Here is a 21,019-nt window from a genome sequence, read left to right on the forward strand (position 1 = left end):
TGGACGCGCAGGTTCAGTGGCCATGGCTCACGGGCCCAGCCACTCCGCATCACGTGGGATCTTCCCGGACCGGGGCACGAACCCGTGCCCCCCCCGCATCGGCAGGCGGACTCTCAACCACTGCGCCACCAGGGAAGCCCTAATGGTGATAATATTTAATTGCTACTTCCCAGAGTTGTTGTGCGGCCTAAACAGCGGGAGGCCTGCGAGGCACGGAGCACGGCCTGGCTCACGGTCGGCGCCCGGTAAACAGCAGCTTTTGTTACTGTGCTGGGCGGCAACGGGTAAGGAAACGGCCAAGGGGGCAGTTCCGTGGAGGAGGCCAGCTGACGTGTCCTTGGAACCCCGTGGCCTCCCCTGTGATTCTAGGATATTATTCTGGTGACCCCTGAAGTGAAAACACACACTTATCCCGGACAGCCTTCTCAGGCTGGCTCCCACTCAGCTCTGCAGCCCAGCGCCCCCAAGCCCAGCCCACTCCCCATTACCATAGCGCTGATGGCCCGCCCACCTGGCAGACAGGGGCTCCTACACAGGGCACTGCAAGGTTGGCTGTCCTGACGCACACTGGGATGTCAGCCAGGCTGTGGGGACGCCTGGGGAACCCTCCCCTCACTCCTGCGAGGGCAGAAACCGCGTCTGTCTCCCTAACCCCTAGGTCTGTGCCCGACCCATACAGGCTCAATAAATGTGTATAGAAAAGAACTGAGTTCAGGCTCCACCAAGGTCTGGGAGGCTTAGAGAGGCCATTATCATCTCCCTCTTCTTTTTAGGGGCTGCCCTGCTTCCAGGAGTGGCAGTGACCCTGGCTATTCCAGGGCACAGCCTAGGAAACACCTATTGGGTCAAGAGAAGGCAAGGGAGTACATATATGTGGGGAGGACAGAAGGACAAGCGGGGCTCATTTGTTTGTGTCCCCTTTTTCCCAAACTGGGGCATCTTGACAGGATTCCCTCCTCTCCGGCAGTCGTACTTTCCAAATGGTTGAAAGCAGCTGTGTACCTTCCATCACACCAGCCGCCAGGCCCGCCGTGTCTCTCCTCCTCAGAGGGACCACGGCTTCTCGTGGTTAAGGAAGGTAACTGCGTTAGAAGGGGGGACTTGAGGGCAAGGCTTGGGGTTGGGTGGACTCTGCAACATCCCTGAGTCACACAGGCAACGTCACATGTGGACACAGGGTCAGCCAGGGGCCCTAGGGGCCTGCAGGCTCACAGGCACAGAAGTACACATGGGCCCACTGGTCCACAAATTTCCAGTCCCATACAGAGAGGCCAGCCATACAAGCACACATAAACACACCCCGTCACACAGGTGCACAAACACACAGGTTCACTGACAAAGGAAAAAATAAAGACAGGGTCCCCCCGCTCCCTGAGGTTCCTGGCCCCTCCCCTGCCCTTCCTATCCCCTGTGCCCCCAACACGTTGCAGTCCCCTGTCCAACCGGCTCCATACATAGCCTGTATGATGGTGGTCGAGGCTGCAGAGTCTGTCTAAACATTGGGAGCAGCAGTTAGCGGGTTGAGGGAGAGCCAAGCCTGACCCTCGAGTCCTGCCCACAGACCTAGGTATCATCAGTAACTATGAAATCCATGGTCCCTCTCAGGGAAAGGAGAGAGGTGGTGGGGACTTCTCTGGTGGTCCAGTGGTAAAGAATCCACCTTCCAATGCAGGGGACGTGGGTTCAATCCCTGGCCGGGGAACTAAGATCCTACATGCTGCAGGGTAACTAAGCCCATGCGCCACAACTATTGACCTGGTGCGCCTCAACTACAGAGCCCACATGCCCTGGAGCCTGCGCGCCACAGCTAGAGAGAGAAAACCCACACGCCACAGCTAGAGAGAAGCCTGCAATCTGCAAAGAAGAGCCCACGCGCTGCAGCAAAAAAGATCCCTCATGCCTCAGTGAGGATCCCGCGTGCCTGAACAAGGATCCCGCATGTCACAAAGAACCGCCACAGCCAAAGAAAGAAAGAAAGAAAGAAAGGAGAGAGGTGGGCAGCTAAAGCCTAAATCCTTCTTTGTGGTTGTTTCCTCCAGACCAGGCTTGGCTACCCCCCATCCCCTACATCCTCCATCTGTGATTTGCCCTCGGGGACAAGGGGCAGAGGCCTGCAGATGAGGGAGTCTTGGAGACAAGAGCTCGCTGAGAGCCCTCAGTACCAGGCCCCCTGGCTCTGGGAAGGGCAGAGCCTAGGCACGGATGCTGGAGGGGTAGGAAAGGGGCAGGATTTGTGGCATTTCCCCTCCAGCTGGAAACAAAGGCACATTCCTGTGTCCAGCTCCAGCAATCTGGTCCCACCCACCCGAGTGGCTGGAGCTGAAGGAAATCCCACTGGCCTCTGGCCTCACCCGGCCACTCAGCCTCTCTTTCAAACAATGTCTGTCCCAGCCGGGGCCATTACCAGCTCTCAAATCCTGGGGACCCCCTCCTTGCCCAAATAACAAGCCCTCTCCATTGGGGATGGTTCCTTTAACACCTCAGACTCTCTCCTCAAGCAGCAAGGGTCCCCGCAGTGCCACCCAAGAGCCTGCCAGGCCCTGCTTGTGTTTAAAGTGGGCAAAAGTCTTGATGCCCCTGGGAACTCCTGTGACATCCAAAATGCTCAGCCAGACCCTCAGGACATCTTCAAGTCCTGAAATTCAGTGGAACACCCCCCCAAAACAAGATCATTCACCTCAGCTAGTGGACACATCTTCCTTTATTGCAGCAAAATTGCAACTCTAGGGAAGAGTGGAGGTACCACGCTTCTGACCTGGTGAAGAGTCAAGAGACACTGTGTGATACCAACAGAACAGGAACGGAAGGTACATTATTAAATTTACAAAAGAATAACATATGATCAATAATTAGAAGGGAGAGAACCTAAATGACCTAAATTCCGAAGCTTTTAAATCTAGAGATAGCAGAAAGACAAATACTGCATGGAATCCCTTACACGTGGAATCTAAAAACAAGTCAAACTCATAGAAACTGAGAGTAGAAAAGTGCTTGCCAGAGGCCGAGGGCTGAAGAAACAGAGAGAGGTTGGTAAAGGGTACAAGCTTTCAGCTGTAAGGTGTATAAGGTCTGAGGATCTAACATATAACATGGTGACTATGAAACTGAGTCCCCCTAAAACCGAGTTCCCTTACCAAGTTTATGATTAATCTCTTTATCCAAAATTTATTCCCTTTCTGGTCCCCTCTGACCTCAATCCTGTGCTAACTGAACACTAATCAACCAGAGTCAGATGACTAAAATTGCAGTTGTTGATAACATTGTTCATGACTAAAATTGCTATTATAAATATCACCATTAACGTACAAACTGCAGGTTGTTTCTCCGAGGCAAGATCAGCTAACAGACCCCTAATCCATGGACCAACTAGCCAGAGAATCGTAAACCAGAAACATCCTGACTCTCGAAACTACGATTAAGAAATGTCACAGAAATGTCAGAAGACGATGATTAATCCCAGCCTCTTTGTTCTTCCCCTTAAAAAAACCCCTAACTCAGAGACGATGTGGGAGTGGATCTGAGGCTTGTCTCTTTCTCCTTTACTTGCTGCTCTGCAGCAAATCCTTACTTTGCTGCAAACTCCTGCTGGCAGAGTTGGACTTTCTGCGTGATGGGCCCACAAGCCCTTTGCTCAGTGACAACAATAGTCGATAACACTTTATTGTATAATTGAAATTAGCCGAGAGAGTAGCACTTAGATTTTACTCACCAAAAAACTTTTCATCAAAAAAAAAAAAGATAAATGTGTGAGGTGATGGATGTGTTAATTAACTAGATGGGAAGAATCCTTTCACAATGGATACGTGTATCAAATCATCACGATGTACATTTTAAATATCTTTTAGAAGTAAATGTCAGAGAAATAAATAGCTTTGGGAAGGGGATGGCCCCAGCAAGAGGGTCTGGGGATGGACACAGTCGCTTCTCATTATAGACTCTTCTGCAGAATTTTTAAAGTGTATTTACTCTGTGCTTATTTGGGATTTCCTGAGTTATTTTCAGAATGGCTGCCTCATGCCTCCAAGTCCTCTGCAGTGGCTCTACATTCATCTATACAACAGCCCCTCAGAGAGCTATTCATAGAAGAGGCAGTATTTAGGGCTCCTCTCCGAACAGGTAAGGAAACTGAGGCCCCCCCCGTCACACAGGTGAGCCCCCGCCCTCCTGGAGACGCTCAGTTCATGCCCTTCTCCTGCCTCACAGCACAGTCTCCTTCTCTCAAAGCCAGACAGCTGTGAGAGTTTCACAGCTAGAGGAGAATGTTCACAGGTATTTTGCTTTTATTTGGAGAATGTGGTAGAGATGGAATTTGCAGCCCCTTTTTACAGGTACGGAAGGTGAGCCTGGGTGCTTTCCTCCAGTGCTGGGGCTGGTTTGGAGGAGGATAGTCAGGGCCTCGAGGAGGCCCGTGGGGAGGGGCAATCCACAGGTTGCTGGACTGCCGAGGAGGAGATGGGACCGGGGCAGCTTCTCAACGGAGCCCAGGCCCCCGAGGCATTGTGCGGGCACCGTCTCATCTCAGTCTCCTGCCCTGAAGTGCCATCCCTTTCTTAAGAGCTTCCCCCCTGAGATGAGTCATCCTCAGGGCTCCGGCTGGGGAAGGAGTGGACAAACCCATCTCGGGTACATCCTGGAAAAGCTGGAGAGGAAGAGGAAGGTGACTCAGTGGCTCAAAATGTGGCCTCTGTCTGCCAGCCTCTTCCTGAGGTGCTGGACAGAGCTCTGGCTGCCCTCCCCTCCCCAAACATTAGCAGTGGCCAAACTGTCTTTTCACCTGAGCTGTGGTGTCAGGGCCCAGGACCAGGTGGTTTCCTGAATCTTACAGCCAAAGGAGATAACACAAGGCTGGGAAGAACCTTTGGGAGGATCCGGTCTAAGCCAGGCCGGAACCAAGGCCCCACGCCCCCTGGTTTACTGCTCTTCTCAGGACTCCATGGTAATGGAGTAATGGTGTAAGGGTGCCTCTGGCCTGAGCAGAGGAGACCTAGGGAGGGCACGTCCTCTCCCTGCAGCCCTCAGAGCTGAGACTCTCTCCTCTGTGTTGAACAGATGGATAAATGGAATTCATAGGAATCTGCCCCACTTCTCCCCTAAAGGAGACCCACAGTTCTTCCTCCTTATGTATCCTGTTCTACATTTGAAAAACTCCCTAGGTTGTCTGATCTAAATCTCCCACTCTGCAATTTAAATGGAGCAAAGCCCACCTCACCCTCTGCTAACCGTCCCACCCTCCTTGCTTTGCTTTTCTAAAAGAAAATATTTATTTATTTTCTTTATTTATTTGGGTATTTTTGTTTGTTTTTTATTTTTGGCTGCGATGGGTCTTGCTGCGGCGTGCCAGCTTCTCTCTAGTTGTGGCCTGCGGGTTTCCTCTCTCTAGTTGTGGCACGCAGGTTCCAGGGCGCGTGGGCTCTGTAGTGTGTGGCATGTGGACTCTCTTGTTGAGGCGTGCGAGCTCAGTAGTTGTGGTGCAAGGGCTTAGTTGCCCCGTGGCATGTGGGATCTTAGTTCCCAGACCAGGGATTGAACCCACATCCCCTGCCTTGGAAGGCCGATTCATTACCACTGGACCACCAGGGAAGTCCCACTCCTTGCTCTTCCTTCCTACTCATCCCGGTGCAGAACTGGCTACGTAATTTGTGGGGCCCAGCGCAAAACGCTGGGACCTTTTTTCAAACATGATTAAGAATTCCAAGATGGTGCCAGCAGAGCATTAAACCAAGCGTGGTGTCTGTACAGGTTGGACACCCACGAAGTCGGCCCTGCCCTAGTATCAAGGGCAATGCTTGAACTCAATATCCATAGCTTTTCCTGAAAAGCCAAGTTGTCCAATCCCCTGCCTTCATGTCACCTGCCTTCCATAGGTGAGAATCTCCTTGAAGTTTCACCCCACATACCTTTCCTAGGATCTCCAGGCCTCTGCTTCACACACTGCTGGGAAATTCTTCTAAATGTCTAAATCTAACTAAGACTTAGCCCTTTACGCCTGTTTCCTCTTATTCTGTCCTCACTGTATATGGGGAACAGCTGGTCCTTTTGAGTAATTAATTCTTGTAGACTTGGACGCAGTCTGTAATTCCTTTTCCCTTTCCTCATTGGGCTGAGTCTCCAGTGCTTTCTCCAACTCTGTGTCCCTCCTCTGATGCCTTCCCCAGGTTCTCTGTGTTTTGTGGAAAGCATGGAGTCCACAAGAAGCCCCAAAGCACACCCGTCAGCGTCCAGAGGGCTCCATGCTCTGGAGAGGTGGGGAGACTCCAGCACTGACGAACAGCCACCCTGCACCGGGCCCCATCTTCCTTCTCCAAACCCTGCTCTCCTTTTATCTGTTTCATGAACTCTTCCCAGATAAAGTCCCCCATCCCCACTGACTCTCCCCAGCGATGCTCAGTTCTTGTCCATCTCGATGTTTCTGTTCTCAGTGTGTGTTTCAGACTGAATGCTTCCCTTGGGGAAGCACCTGCCCCCCGTCCTTCCACCTCTCAGGACACAGATCCGCGGGCTGGGATTGGGAAGGGTTTATCAGAAACCACAGCAAGGCATGGGGGAGAGTGGATATGAAAGACGGACACCAGCCACACTCCCAGTTCTCCAGCTAATAGTGTGCTAAAGCGGCCACTATAATCTGAAAGAGCAGATACTGTAATCCCATAGTCCTGCCTATTGGCTGCGGGACACAGTTCTGCCCTGACACTGAAGTTTGGGTGTGCCTTGGTTCTGGAATTCACAAGGCTCACAAGTTGTGAAGCAGCTGTGGGTGGGGGCTGGGAAGGGTTTCAGCAGAGGAAGTGAGGTCAGTCAACAACTGATGCTCGTCTGAGCCTTTAGTCATTGTCTCCCCCAGCCTCTATTCCTGTCGAAGAGGGTGTGGGGGGCTGGGAGGGATGCCCTGGCCCCTCTTACAGAATCCCCGTATTAGAGCAAGACACCTTAGAAGTCTGCCTCTGCTTCTAACACCAACATCTTTCCACCTGGCTCTGAGGCCATCATCTCCCCAACCTTTTCATTTATTAATTTAATTAAACACTTTCCTGGAGGTCCTGTGCCAGGCTCAGCCAGCTAGCATCTTTGCTATGAACTGAGATAAGCGTCATGTCCCTTCATTCTCCGGACAACCCTATGAGGCTGGCACTGTTTATTATGCCCATTTAGCAGATGGGGGACTGAGGCATGGAGAGGTGTCACTTGTCTAGGGTTATACAGCTAGTCTGGATTCTGACTTCAGAGCCTCTGTGGATAACCTGGAGGCTAGGGATAAAGTGGAGTCCAACCTTCAGGGTGCTCACAGTGGCTGGAGCAAAGCAAGACAACAGTGTCACTGTTCTGAGCCCAGGCAAGGGCATGAGGAGGAAGGGTTTGCTTCTCTCTCCAGGAGAAGCCATTCTGCTCCCCTCCCCAAAGCATATTGTCCGCCTTGTCCCAGCAGTGTCCTGAGGGAGGCTCCCCGTCCCCAACTCTAAAGCTCCATTTGGTGTGGTGAGGGGCCGGCCTCGAAGGGGGCAGTCCAAGGCAGTTCCCAGCCTCTCCCTCCATTCTGGCCGCCCGTGGTGCAGAGATGCATCCCTGTCACTGAGCTGTGCTATGGCTGGAGGGGCTCAGACCGTCACCCCTGACTCAGAGCTGCCCCATCTGGGCCTGTTTACCCTGTGCTGAGCGCTGAGCAGTGAGAGGCTGTGGAAGGGGGTGAAGGGGGCCGAGGGAGGAGGCTGAAGGATTTGGACAGACTGGGGAGTCCCCGAGGAGGGGGCGGCCGGAGCCAAAATATTTCGCACCCTGCCAGCCCCAAAGTCTGCCCTTGCTTCTGAGCCTCCTAGAAGGAGGAGCTGGAGTTTTGGGTGGGCACACAGGTAACTTCTCTCCATTCTGCCCTCCCCTCATGTCGTTCCCTCGGTGCCCTCCTACCCGTCCAGGATTCCAGGCCGCCCCTCAGCGGCTCTGAGCGGGGAAGGGGACCTCCACCTCCACCCCTCCCCCGGCCGGCCCTCGTACGGTGCCTAGCGTCCCAGCACTGGCCCCCACGGCTCTCGGCCTGAACCCCGCGAGACCCCCGCGGCCCAAGGCCAAGGCCCGCCCCCTCGGGGAGGCGGATGTGGGAGGCTGGGGGCGGGAGCGCGGCCTTGATCCCGGGCGGGGGCAGCCGAGGGGGATCCCGCCCTCGGGATGTGCAGCCGCGCAGGGGAGGGTCCGGCCCTGAGCCCTGGCGAGGGTCGAGCGGGCGGCCGTCGGCTAGCTGGGCAATAGGAAACGGTTTATTAGGAGGGAGTGGTGGAGCCGGGCCAGGCAGGAAGACGCTGGAATAAGAAACATTTTTGCTCCGGCCCCTTTCCCAGTCCCAGGAGGCCGCCGCGCCAGCCGCGCCGAGCCAGCCCCTCCCCGGCCCCAGCCCTGCCCGGGGCCGCGCCCGGACCCCAGACCCTGGCCCGCTGTCCAGCGCCCGTCGTGCGACCGCGGCCGCCGCCGGGGAGGGGAGGAGGCCGCCTGCTGCACGCTCGCGCCGCGCTGCCCGCAGGGCAGGCCCAGAGGTGAGTCGAGGTCCGCGGGCCGGGCCGTTGCGGGGGGGCGGCTGAGCCCAACCCCAGTGGGCCCTCCCCATGGCATATCCCAGAGAGACCCTCAGAGAGGTCGCCGTAGGGTCAGTCCCAGCTCCTCGTAGTGCAAGACGCCCCTCGCCCTCCACCAGCATCTGCCCATCACCCCACCTAAGACTGGAGGGGGCTGGACCGAACCCGCGCTGGGAGTCAGAAAACTTTGCTCCTGGGGCCCGTCACTTAGCTTCTCTCTTCTCTCATCCATAAAATGGGCAGAAGGATCCCTGCCCTCCTTCACTTACAGAGAAGGGGGTCACATGTCCTTCCAGGAACCTGGACTGACCTGGGGGTGGGTGTCTACTCCCAGCACTGTTGGGCCTCCCCTTGAAGCCCATCTTTCCCAGACCAGTCCTGGCCGCTCTTGCCAAAGGAATCTGACGCTACAACTCCCTCCTCCAAACCTCAGTTCCAACCCTGTGTGGTCAGATAATCCCCAATGCATGGACTTCCTTCAGGATCCAGGTCAGAGGGGATCCCAGTCTCCCTCCAGCCTGGGACCCCAGGTTTTCAGTCTGCCCTGGAGACCAGTGCTGTTATGACCATCCCAAAGCTGGCCACCCACCCCCTCTTTTCTTCTCTAAGGACAGGGCCAGAGTGGACGATAGCTCTCACCCTCTCTATATGGGCAGCTTCTGGCTGAGTCAGGGTCTGTCCGACATCTCTTACCCCTTACTGTTTCTTTGGCCTGGTACCTGTCCTCTCATCTTGTCAGGTGGTTAAAAATAGCTACCATTTATTGAGTACTACTATGTAGACACTTAGATACATTTTTGTCATGTAATCCTGGCCACAGCCTAGCAGAAGAGGTGTTATTATGTCTATCCTACAGAAGAGGAAAGAGATTCAGATTTGAATCACTTGTCCAAAGCTCCATGGATGGTTGGGTTTTTAGTAACATTTGTTAAGCGCTTACTGTGTACCACTTAGTACTCTGCTAAATAATTTTACTACATTATACCTATGAAATGAGCACTATTATTATTCCCCCCCCCCTTTTTTTTTTTTTTTTGCGGTACGCGGGCCTCTCACCGCTGCGGCCTCTCCCGCTGTGGAGCACAGGCTCCGGACGCGCAGGCCCAGCGGCCATGGCCCATGGGCCCCGCCGCTCCGCGGCATGTGGGATCTTCCCGGACCGGGGCACGAACCCGTGTCCCCTGCACCGGCAGGTGGACTCCCAACCACTGCGCCACCAGGGAAGCCCTATTATTCCCCATTTTTCATAGGGGAGCCGAAGCCTCAGAAAGTTCAAGTAACTTGCCCCAAATCTCATAGCCCTAAGTGGTAGAAGCAGGATTTGAATCCGGGTCTACATGATCCAGAGACCACAACCTGACCTCTGTGCTATACTGTGCTGCGTCTGCATTCTGTCTGAGATCCTAAAATCCAGACTTGATGCTACAGCCCAGTGCTGTGAAGTGATGCAGATGAAAGTGCTTTGTGACGGTTAAGGGGCAACCCAGGATGAGCAGCTCAGTCTGGTCCTCTGCTGTGTATGGTCCTCTGCCGATGTGCAGAGCAAGGCGCTTCCAGCCCCATGCCAGTCACTGCTGTGCTGAGCCACTGCTGCTGATGGGAGCCGGTTATATCAATCCTTCAGGTGTGCCGGGGAGAAAGGGATTGACATCCAGCTTCTGAGCACACCTCTGCTCTGCGTCTCCCCAACTAGGGCTAAGCCTACAGCAAACAGATGATTTCTAGACAAACCCGCATTTGGGCAGCAGGTGATGAGAGTTGCAGTCTGTTAGTGCAACCCCCGCTTGCTCTTTTTCCTCTTTTGAGGCACCTACCTAACACCAAACAGCTGCAGAAATAAAATGACCAAGTGAGGATTTATTACCAGCAATTTAACTTCATCAAGACATACCTGGTGATTCTGGGCAAGAAACCTGACATCCCCGAGCTTCCGTTTCCCTGTTGGATTGTCGTGAGGACTAAATGAGATCAGCCATCAAAGTTCGGTACTTAGCACATAAGTATTACTCAGAGGAGGTTAACTCTTATTACTAAGAATTTCACAGTGGTGAGTTAATATTTGAAATTAGTTTAGCATTTGTGATTTCTGGCTTAAAACTGTGATGCTCCGGTCAGCAGGAGATCTTTCAAGAAGTTTTGTTAGACATGAAAGGAGTCCACCAGTCCCCAGGAGTCTGTTTGTGCTAGAGTCAAGTCTCAGGGCGAATCAGGCAGGGTCAGCTCGGAGTTGGGACTGATCTGGACTCAGCACCCTCTTGTACTTAATCTTACGCCAGGCCCGGTTAAAAATTGGACAGTCGCGGTTTGCCTCCACTGCATTCCCAGGATTAGACCAGAGGTGGATTCTGCAAATGCTGCCAAGCCCTCCCTGCACTTTTTCCTGGGCCCCAGAGGCTGGACATGTCCTGAACAAAGCCCGCGTCCTGCCCTCCCTCCGCAGTGTCTCTGAGTCCCTGGTTTCAGTGTTTAGCCTTGTCTGTCCCTTCTCCAGTAGAAGGGGGGAGAGGTCCCCGGGTAGGAATTAGAGTCCCTGCCCCCTGCACTCCACTCCCACTCACCCAGCGGGGTCCTGCCCAGTGAAATGAAAGCACGGGGACCAGTCAGCACTGTGCAGGACCCAGTTCTCAAAGTGTGGTACCCACACAAACTGATCAGAATTACCTGGGGAAATTTTTTAAAATGCGTGTTTCTTACTGGTCCCAATGGACTAAATCAGAATCTGGAGTGGGGGTGAGACCAAAGAATGTGCATTTCTAATGAAGCGCTTCAGGTGATTCTGCTGCCTAATTGTGTAGGTGAGAGGGTGCACTGGAGCACAGAGAAGTGAAAGCATGGGTAGAGAATTCTAGAAGGCTGCCGGCCATCATCCTATTGTTACCCCCTTTGGCTTCTTGCTGCATACTCTCTCCCTGGCTGCTTTCTGGGCAAGGACTGCCAAGGATGGATTCTCGCCCTTACCCCAGTGGGCAAAGTCAGCTCGTCTGGGGCTCCCTCTCCAGCCACCAGTCCCACTGTAGAGTGCTTGCCAGACTCCCCACTGCCTTCTGGGAGGGGCAAGAGGCAGGAGGTCAGGCAGAGGCTGGGGACACAGCTGCAGCAGCCCAGGGCTCCGTTTCCTCCCCCAGCCCTGGGCCTCTGGGGCAGAGGAAGCCCAGGCAGGAAGGCCAGAGCTGCCACCAGCCAGAGAGGCCCACGAAGCGCCCCCCTCGCCCCCGCACGAGTCATCCTGCCCTCAGAGCCTCAGCATCATGGATCTTCATTTGGAACCATTCTTAGACTAGGGGCCTTCTGCCGCCTATATGGCCATATGCCCAGCCCTACCAGCCTTACCATGTCATGCCAGAAGACACTCCCCCTCCCTTGTGGCAGCTGCCCCTACCTGGGGATCCAGTCCCCAGGCACACACCTGCATACTCTCCACCATTCAGAAAGTCCTTCTTGCTGTCTGACCTCAGTCCTTCTTACTGCAGCCTCAGCCCTAATCTTCTCATTCTAAACCTTTGAGAAATGAAGAAGGGGGTGGCTTTTGAAGCACCTGGATGGTTTGGGAGCTGAGATGGGGACTGTTATGGATCAGAATTACTCCCCTAATGCTCTCCACCAAACTTCTGGAAAAGTTCAACCAGCCACAGAAGGTCAAACATTCAACATCTAAGTATGTTTCACTTCCCTTCGACATCACTGGCCCTACCCCCACTCTTTCCCAGGACGGCAAGGAGAGAGAAGGGGGCCGGGGAATGGCTCAGAGAGGGCGTCTTGTACTCTGATGAGGGTGCAGAGAGGTTCCTTCACACCTGGCACAGCCCAGCACCGTCCAAGCTTTGTATGGTTGTTACAACCCTGAGGGCTCAGACATGGGCTGCCACCCTGGATTGGGATATGGAGTAGAAAGACACTGGACTGGGAGTCTGGACACCTGGGTGGTACTCCCGGTATTGCCCCTGAATCCTGCCTGACCTTGCACAAGCCTCCTCTCCTGACTGAGCCTTAATCCCCATCTTCTCTAAAATAAGAGCTGGGCTTTGTGATTCACAAGGTTTCCTCCTAGGACTCTATCATGGGGGTGCCCCAGCCCCGGGTGGCCCCTGCAGACCCTGTAGCCACTCCAGCCTGCCCTGAGAATATGTCCTGCTCCCTGCTTGTGCGTGACTCCTGCCTGTTCTATCCAGACCCCAATCTAAACAATCTTGATTCCTGTTCCCAGCTTGGCGGGACCCTGAATGGCAGGAAGTGAAGACAGGAGCCTGTTTATGTTTGAGGCAGCCAGGCCGGGGGGTGGGAGGGCGGGGGCACTGGGAAAGGGGTGGGCAGGGGTGGAGGCTGGGAAGGGGGGAGCAATGGGGCGGGGGACAGAAGGGTGGTGGTACTGCTGAAGAGATGTCCCTTCTACCCTAGTCCCGTAGTCTCCTTCTGCCCTCTGCACCCTCCAGTCTGAACTCAGCAGCAGGAGAGCTGGGAGTCCCCCAGGCTCTCAGTCACTTAAACATGGCTCCCCACCCTTTACCCCTAACAGGATGGTTTCCATGGGGAAGTGAACCAGGACTTCCCCTGCAGGCCCCTCCCCAAAACCAGACACAGGGAGGAGGGAGGAGGCCTCCCTGCCCCCCCCAAAAAAAAACTCCCAGTGATTTCCTCTGGGTGGGAGGGACCCACGGTCAGTGGCTGAAAACACTGAAGGGATCACATTTCATAGACGTTATTGCACCCCTTCTCCTTTCCAGGGACCATGACCTTGGACCCTCCCAGGAGAACACTTCTGATGCTACTGACGGCCTTGGGCCTGACCCAGGGTGAGTACTGGGGAGCAAGTATGGAACAGGGGCCTGGGTGAAGAAAGAGCTACCTGGGCTCAGCTCTTGTTGGGCTGAACTTGAGGAGCTGGGGAGGAGGGGGACTTAGGAGCTTGGCTGGAGGGTGGGAGACGGGTTCAGTGGGACTAAGCTCCCGGCTACCCCAACCCTCCCGTGCTGTCCTCCTGATCCAAACCCGCAGACTGCTGCTCTGTCAGACTCCAGGGTGGGACCTCTATCTGGGGGTGCGGGCAGTGGGGATGTTGGCAGGGAGGGCCTGGGAGAGCCCTCAGAGTTGGGCCTGGGGCTGGGCTGGGCCTGGAACTGGGAGGGGAGGTCCTAGGATCAGGGAAGGGACAGAAGCCTGGTTCTCCTGGTGGCAGCTGCCCCTGGCAGGGATAAGTCACTGGAGGGAAGGATAATCTGAGGATGGAACTGAAGGACCAAGGCCTCAAAGATTTGAGAGCTCAGAAGCTGGGGGTGGGGGGTGTGTGTGCAGGGGGCAGACCTGGGTATTAGGCTCATTCTGGGGAGTTGGGCCCAGAGCAGCTGAGCTTCCAGTGTGTCTCCCAGGCGACCCCGTGAAGCCCTCTCGGGGCCCACTGGTGACCTGCACGTGTGAGAACCCATACTGCAAAGGGCCTACCTGCCAGGGGGCCTGGTGCACAGTAGTGCTGGTGCGGGAAGAGGGCACACGCCTCCAGGAACATCGGGGCTGCGGGAGCCTGAACCAGGAGCTCTGCAAGGGGCGGCCCACCGAGTTCCTCAACCACTACTGCTGCTACAGCCCCTTCTGCAACCACAACGTGTCCCTGGTGCTGGAGGGTACGTCCAGCTGCTCCAGCAACCCCTCCCTGTCTTCTCAGACTGCCCTCCCCGCCCTGCTTGCCTCTCGTGCTCTGTCCTGGAGGGCGGGGGAGGCAGGGCCCTGGGATCTGACTGGCAGAGTGGCAAGGTGGGGGGCGTCTGGCCTGGTGGAAGCTGGGTCTCAGTGTTCCTCCTGTGCCAGCCACCCAGACTCCGCCAGAGCAGCCGCAAGAAGATGGCCAGCTGCCTCTCATCCTGGGCCCTGTGCTGGCCTTGCTGGTCCTAGTGGCTCTGGGTGCCCTGGGCCTGTGGCATGTCCGGCGGAGGCAGGAGAAGCGGCGGGGCCTGAACAGCGAGCTGGGCGAGTCCAGCCTCATCCTGAAGCCATCCGAGCAGGGGGACAGTGTGCTGGGGGTATGGGACTGGGAGAACCGGGGCACAGGGTGGTGAGGGTAGACAGGAGACACAGAACCAGAGGGGACCCAGAGTGGCAGGTAGCCGAGAAGAGCACGATGGCGGGCGCTCAGAGATTTGACTGGGCGCTGGACGGGAGGGGTTGGTGAGTGAGAAGCCTGGAGAGACACAGCAGTGGGGCCCAGGTCGAGGAGGGAGAAACGGGTTGGGCGGGTCGTGGCTGCCCCTCAGTGGCCTCTCGGTACTCCCAGGACCTCCTGGACAGTGACTGCACCACCGGCAGTGGCTCAGGGCTCCCCTTCCTGGTGCAGAGGACGGTGGCGCGGCAGGTCGCTCTGGTGGAGTGTGTGGGTGAGCAGTGGGTGAGCCCGGGGGATGCGGACCGAGAGCTCCCATGAGCTTGGAGGGGTGAGGGAGCTCTTGGCCTCCGGCGTCACAGGTGGGGCCAGGCCTGGCTCTGAATGGGAATTCTGCTGGCCAGGGAGGGGGTTGGAGATGGGTCAGTGCCAGACCCTTCTGCAGGAGCTGGGCTGGAGCAAGAGGCAATGGGGGTGGCCTACCGGCTGCCTTTGGGTCTGGATTAAGTTAAAACATAATCATCAGAGGTTCTGCGGATGAAGTCAGTGCAGCATAACGATGGGGACTCTGCTGGGGATTACTGTGCCCACGGGCTCTGTGTGTCCGGTATGTGACCCCCCCCTGCTTCCTCTCCGGCCGTCGGATCAGGAAAGGGCCGCTACGGCGAGGTATGGCGGGGCCTGTGGCACGGTGAGAGTGTGGCCGTCAAGGTCTTCTCCTCGAGGGATGAACAGTCCTGGTTCCGGGAGACTGAGATCTACAACACGGTGCTGCTCAGACACGACAACATCCTAGGCAAGCGGGAGGGTGCTGTGCCAGGCCCCCGGCTCTCATCCCGCCGCACTCAGGGCTGGACCGCCACCTCGCCTCTGGACACTGACCTAACCCTGAAGGACTCCCAGCCGGCCCTCAGCTTCCTCAGCCCTCTGATTCCAGCTTCCTCTCTGACCTAAGCCAGACGAGCCTCCACCCCAGCCCCAGCTTTGCCCTGACCTAGTGCATCCTCTGTCCCCAGCCCTGACCCTGACCCGTCGAGCCTCCTTCATCCCTAGACCCTTGGTGAGCCACCTGACCCTCCGCCCACAGGCTTTATCGCCTCGGACATGACTTCCCGCAACTCAAGCACACAGCTGTGGCTTATCACGCACTACCACGAGCACGGCTCGCTCTACGACTTTCTGCAGAGGCAGACGCTGGAGCCCCAGCTGGCCCTGAGACTAGCTGTGTCCGCGGCCTGCGGCCTGGCGCACCTGCACGTGGAGATCTTCGGCACGCAGGGCAAGCCGGCCATCGCCCACCGCGACCTCAAGAGCCGCAACGTGCTGGTGAAGAGCAACCTGCAGTGCTGCATCGCGGACCTGGGTGAGCGGGGAGGGGCGGGCCCTCGCGGGGGGCGGGGTCCGTGAACTCTCCCTTTCCACGTGGTACTGCCTTTGCTCGTTTGGTTGCCTGGCGTTGGTGATGACACTGATTGGCGCTTTAAAACTTAACAGACACGTGTTTGGTCTCATCTCATCTCTACAAGAGCCCCACAGGTTGCCTTAACGTTCTTTTCAAGCCCAACACCAGCCGAGCTCCAGGAGTTAGGAGAAAGGGGCAGGGAGCCAGCAACCTGGGTTCTCATCCTGGCTTCGCTGACTACATCGCTTCCCGTCACCAGGCCTTGGGGTTCAGCTCTGTGAAATGGGCATCATAATGCCTGCCTCCCCTACTCACATCTCGCTGGGTTCTTGCACCTAGAGGGCACCACACAAGCACAGTGTAACTGGGACAGTTATTCTCCCCGTGGCTGCTGTCTCCCAGCCCACCTCAGGGCGGGTCTCCATTTGCCGGCCCCTCTTATGTCCTACCATCTCTCTCCATCCCACCTCACCCCCGGACCCCAGCCTCCCAGGGGCCACCCTGTCTGTGGGCTGGGATGAGTGGCAGGAGTGACAGGCCCGGTACCCACAGGCCTGGCTGTAATGCACTCCCAGGGTAGTGACTACCTGGACATCGGCAACAACCCGCGAGTGGGCACCAAGAGGTACATGGCCCCCGAGGTGCTGGAAGAGCAGATCCGAACCGACTGCTTCGAGTCCTACAAGTGGACGGACATCTGGGCCTTTGGCCTGGTGCTGTGGGAAATCGCCCGCCGGACCATTGTGAATGGTGAGGATCCCCACTGCACAGGATAGGGAAAGGGGAATAGGGTGGGTGGATAGACAGGCAGGAGATGGGACTTCCTGCCGTGGCTGGTGCCCATGGCCTGAGAGGCTTGTGGTCAGACCTCCCATATTCCCTTTACTTGCCACTCACCAGCTGGTCCAGCGGAGTGACCTTTTAAGGTTCATCTGAGTCTGATTCTGGCTGTGAAATCTTGGGTAAGTGACAATAACAAAAGTGTTAAGAGCAGCTAACATTTATTGAGTTTCAATATGTGCCAGATGCCACGCTGTATACACGTATTATCTTATTGAATCGTTCTTTGTTGGCAGGGAGGTGGTATTGCTTAGTGGTTAAGAGCGTGGGTTGGGAATCAGACTGCCTGAGTTCAGTTCCTGATTTTGCCGTGTGCAAGGTACTTAACCTTTCTGTCCCTCTGTTTCCTCATTTGTAAGATGAGAATAACATAATTTCTAGTTGTTGAGATAATCCAAATAGGGTATTCAGGGCAGTATCTGGAGCTGTTCTGTAGCTCAGTAAATATTAGTGGCAATTATTGTTGGAATGACGCATGCTTGACACAGTATCATCCCCACTTTACAGATGAGGGGATTGAGGCACAGAATTACAGCTGTCTAGAGGCAGCACGGGGGTCTGAAACCAGGCATTCTGACTCTGGGGGCTCAGTGCTCTTTATTACCATGCTTTTTCTACCTCTCTGGTCCTTGGTTTCTTTGACCAGAAAAATGCGGGGTATAATAGCGCTTGCAGTGCCTGCTTATTACTGCCTTATTATTATTATTAGCCAAGCCGTGCAGCATGTGGGATCTTAGTTCCCTGACCAGGGATCGAACCCGTGTCCCCTGCATTGGGAGTGTAGAGTCTTAATCACCGGACTGCCAGGGAATTCCCTGCTGCCTCTTTATTACCGTGGGTGCCACAGGGGACTCAGATTTGGAGGGGCTGAGAGCAGGCGGGGGGACCTCGTTCCTGACGGCCCCACATAGGGGGCCGCCCTGTGGCTGGTTCCCTCCCAGCCCTGGGGTGGATGAGTGTTGGGTGATGGTCTGGACCAGGTGGGGAGGTGATCAGTCTTTGTGGAGGCTGTCCATGGGGAGAGGCTGCTGGGAGTCCTGACAGGTTGGGGACCACCCTCTGGATGGGCTCAGGTCCCTGCCCCTTCAGACATGAGCTCTAGAGGCTGGGGCTGGGGAAGGGGGCACCTGGCAGGAGCCGAAGCCCCTTGGACCAGGCTTCAGGCGGGAAAGGGAGGCTGGACCAGCCTGGGCTGAGGGGGAGGATGATTGCCGACTCCCGGAGCAGAGGGAAGCTCTGTCAGCCCCACACAGATTCGTGGTGCATTATAAACACTGTAATCTGGTGTCAGCCCCGGCGCTGATTAAAGGCCCATTAGACACGCTCAGGCCTCTGTGCAGCACTGATTAGGGCTCGAGCAGCACAGGGGCTGGCCTGGAAGCCCGCCATGGGGAGCACAGCTGGCGTGGGCCCTACCGAGGTTGTGGCTGTGCTGTGTGGCCGCGGCTCCCAGCCTCTGGGGCTGGAAGCAGGGTGTGGCCTGGGGCGCTTTTCTGGGGTCTGGCCTCTTCTGCCCCAGTGCCTGCAGCTCCACAGGCATCATCTTCAGAACGCTCCTGCTAAGGACCACGTACTTGAGATAACGAGGGGAGGGGGCGCTGCTGGCTGAAGGGGGTCAGCAGAGGCCTGTGCCATCCCTGAGAGTGGATGGATGTGATCTGGACCTGGGTGAAAATCTCTTTCTCTTAGGAGATGTGTTTTCTCCCCCTTTCCCTCATTCCACATCCTCATCCAGCAGTCAGCCAGCCTCCCTTCCCTAAGTGTAGCTTGGAGGTCAAGAGCATGGGCTTTGTTTAGACTTCCTGGGCTTAAATCCTACCTCTGTCACTTACTACCTGTGTGATTTTAGACAAAGTCCTTAACTCCTCTGGACTGAATTTCATTGCTTTTATAAAGTGGAGCTAGTCGTATTGCTTACCTCATAGAGTTGTTGTGAGGATTTAATGCCATGCAGTTAGGACAGTGCCTGGCACATAGTAAGTGCTCAGTGAACATTAGGTATTTGGGGGCAGCTGTGATAGTTGGGGCCTGGGAGCAGTACCCAGGCCCTGGGTGGGAGGCAGCTGTGGAAAGACTGGAACAAGATCTGGCCTAGGAATACAATGAGTTTAAGTCTTGGCTCTGCCATTACTAGCTGTGTAAGCTTGGGCTCAACTTCTCTGAGAATCAGTTTCTTCATCTGTAAAATGGGTCTTTGGGTTGCTGTGAAGACTAACAAGATAATGCATGTAAAGTGTTTATGGCACAATGCCTGGCATATATGGTAAATGTAAAATAAATGGCAGTAATTATTATTATTTATAAATATATTTATTATATTATGGTGTCTCTCTCAGGGGTAGCATGGCCAGGCAGCTGGTTTCCTGGGCCCTGGGACAGAGGGTGGGCAAGGCTCTCCTCTGGGTGGTATTGGGCCTCCTTGAGGTCCCAAGTGACTGTCCCATTGCCCTCCATCCCTAGGCATCGTGGAGGACTACAGGCCACCCTTCTACGATGTGGTGCCTAATGATCCCAGCTTTGAGGACATGAAGAAGGCGGTGTGTGTTGACCAGCAGACCCCCACGATCCCCAACCGGCTGGCTGCAGACCCGGTAAGGCCTCTCTGGTGGGGCTGGGATGGTGTGGGGTGGTGGCTCACAGCTGGGATTTCTGAGCCCAGGAACTTGTGTCTGGCCTCTGCTTCACCTGGATAGATTCTGGGGGACAGATTCCAGGGTACTTCTCTGGGTACTCCCTCCCACGTCCCTGCCCGTGGATCTCTGGGACCCTCTGGTTATTCTGGTAACCAGAACCCTTCACCTCGCCTGAAAAGTCAGAGGCTCTCTGCTGCATTTCCTGCCATGGAGTTTTTGTCGTTGTTACTCATTTTTGTTCTTTCTCAAAACACTCCATGTACTTATACAGGACACATGCACACATGTATATAGACACACAGGGGCATGCACACGCTTCTACACAAACACACACTCACAGGTACACACACATGCACATACATGCCAGACTGTTGACCCCACGAAGAGGAAAAGCATGTCTCCTTTGCTGACCCTTATCTCCCTGTTAACCTGTCACAGGGCCTGGCACACAGCAGGTACTCAATAAATGTTTATGGAAAGAATTAATCCACGTACACATGTGTATACATGTATGTATACATAGACACGTGTATATTTCTGCACAACATACAGAGCCACAAAAAGCCACTCATATGCACTCCTGTGCGCACACACATACACTCTGTCTTGGGAACCGGCTTGAGCTCTGAGGTGGAGTGAGGCTGGCTCACTCTGGGACCGCTGAGCTTCCTGGGATAGGTTCCTCCCTAGACACATGCATTTTGAGGACGCAGCCAGGATTGGTGGAGGTGCTGGGAGCCACTGCCCTCTACACTGGGGTCCCGCTGCAGATGGGCACGTGGGAGCCCCGAGGCTTGCAGATCTCCCCTTTCCTGGATCTTGCTGGGGGTGAGGGTGGGGTGTACTCACCAGAGGGTGTCCCCGAAGGTCTGAGTTACATCTCTCCTTCCGTCCTGCCTGCCTCTCTCCGTCCTCCCCTCACTCCACTCCCTTCGTCTTCCATGTTCATCTTTCTTTCTCATCCTTGCCTGCTTCCCACCATTCTCCCTCTTACCACCACTTCTGTCCGTCCTCTCCCCCTCCTTTTCGACACTCTCGTTTCCGCCTTCTCATCCTTTCTGTTCTGCTCTGTGTCTCCCCACTACTGGGCATCCTCCTCGCCTCTTCCTTTCCACCTTCCCTGACCCGTGTCTCTGCTTTCTCTCCTCTGCTTTGCTCTCCCTCCCCCCAGGTCCTCTCAGGCCTGGCTCAGATGATGCGGGAGTGCTGGTACCCAAACCCCTCTGCCCGCCTCACTGCGCTGCGGATCAAGAAGACGCTACAGAAGCTCAGCAACGGTCTCCAGAGGCCCAAAGTGACTCACTAGCCGCAGGCCTGGAGCCTGGCTCCCCTCTGCCTGCAGTGTGTGTGGTGGGCAGTGGATGGTGGCCTGTCTGGGTAGAGGTTCCGTGAGTGTGTGTGCTGGGGAGGGGAGTGCCCCTCTGTGGGCAGCTGTGCCTGCTCAACTCGGCCCCCAGCCCATCCAGCCAAAAATCCAGCTGGGCTGAAACCCGATCCC

The 21,019-nt window shown here is 55.6% G+C and overlaps 1 protein-coding gene across 3 annotated transcripts; it reads left to right on the forward strand.

Moving 5' to 3' along the window:
• Positions 1-8,242: 8,242 nt before the first annotated feature.
• On the forward strand, positions 8,243-21,012 carry ACVRL1 (activin A receptor like type 1). Of its 3 annotated transcripts, none has more exons than XM_007452330.1 (10): positions 8,243-8,519; positions 13,280-13,348; positions 13,922-14,173; positions 14,358-14,569; positions 14,821-14,920; positions 15,296-15,442; positions 15,734-16,009; positions 16,601-16,798; positions 19,349-19,479; positions 20,693-21,012. In XM_007452330.1, exons 2-10 carry the CDS (start codon positions 13,285-13,287, stop codon positions 20,825-20,827), a joined length of 1,515 nt encoding a protein of 504 aa, XP_007452392.1. In that variant the 5' UTR covers positions 8,243-8,519; positions 13,280-13,284; the 3' UTR covers positions 20,828-21,012. The 3 variants fall into 3 exon arrangements, with proteins under 3 accessions (XP_007452392.1, XP_007452391.1, XP_007452393.1); XM_007452329.1 differs by lacking the exon at positions 8,243-8,519 and adding an exon at positions 10,004-10,028 and having other exon boundaries at positions 20,693-20,931; XM_007452331.1 differs by lacking the exon at positions 8,243-8,519 and having other exon boundaries at positions 13,261-13,348.
• The last annotated feature ends 7 nt before the right edge of the window (positions 21,013-21,019 follow it).

The sequence above is a fragment of the Lipotes vexillifer genome, unplaced genomic scaffold, assembly GCF_000442215.2.
Source record: "Lipotes vexillifer unplaced genomic scaffold, Lipotes_vexillifer_v1.1 scaffold422, whole genome shotgun sequence".
Classification (NCBI taxonomy): domain Eukaryota; kingdom Metazoa; phylum Chordata; class Mammalia; order Artiodactyla; family Lipotidae; genus Lipotes; species Lipotes vexillifer.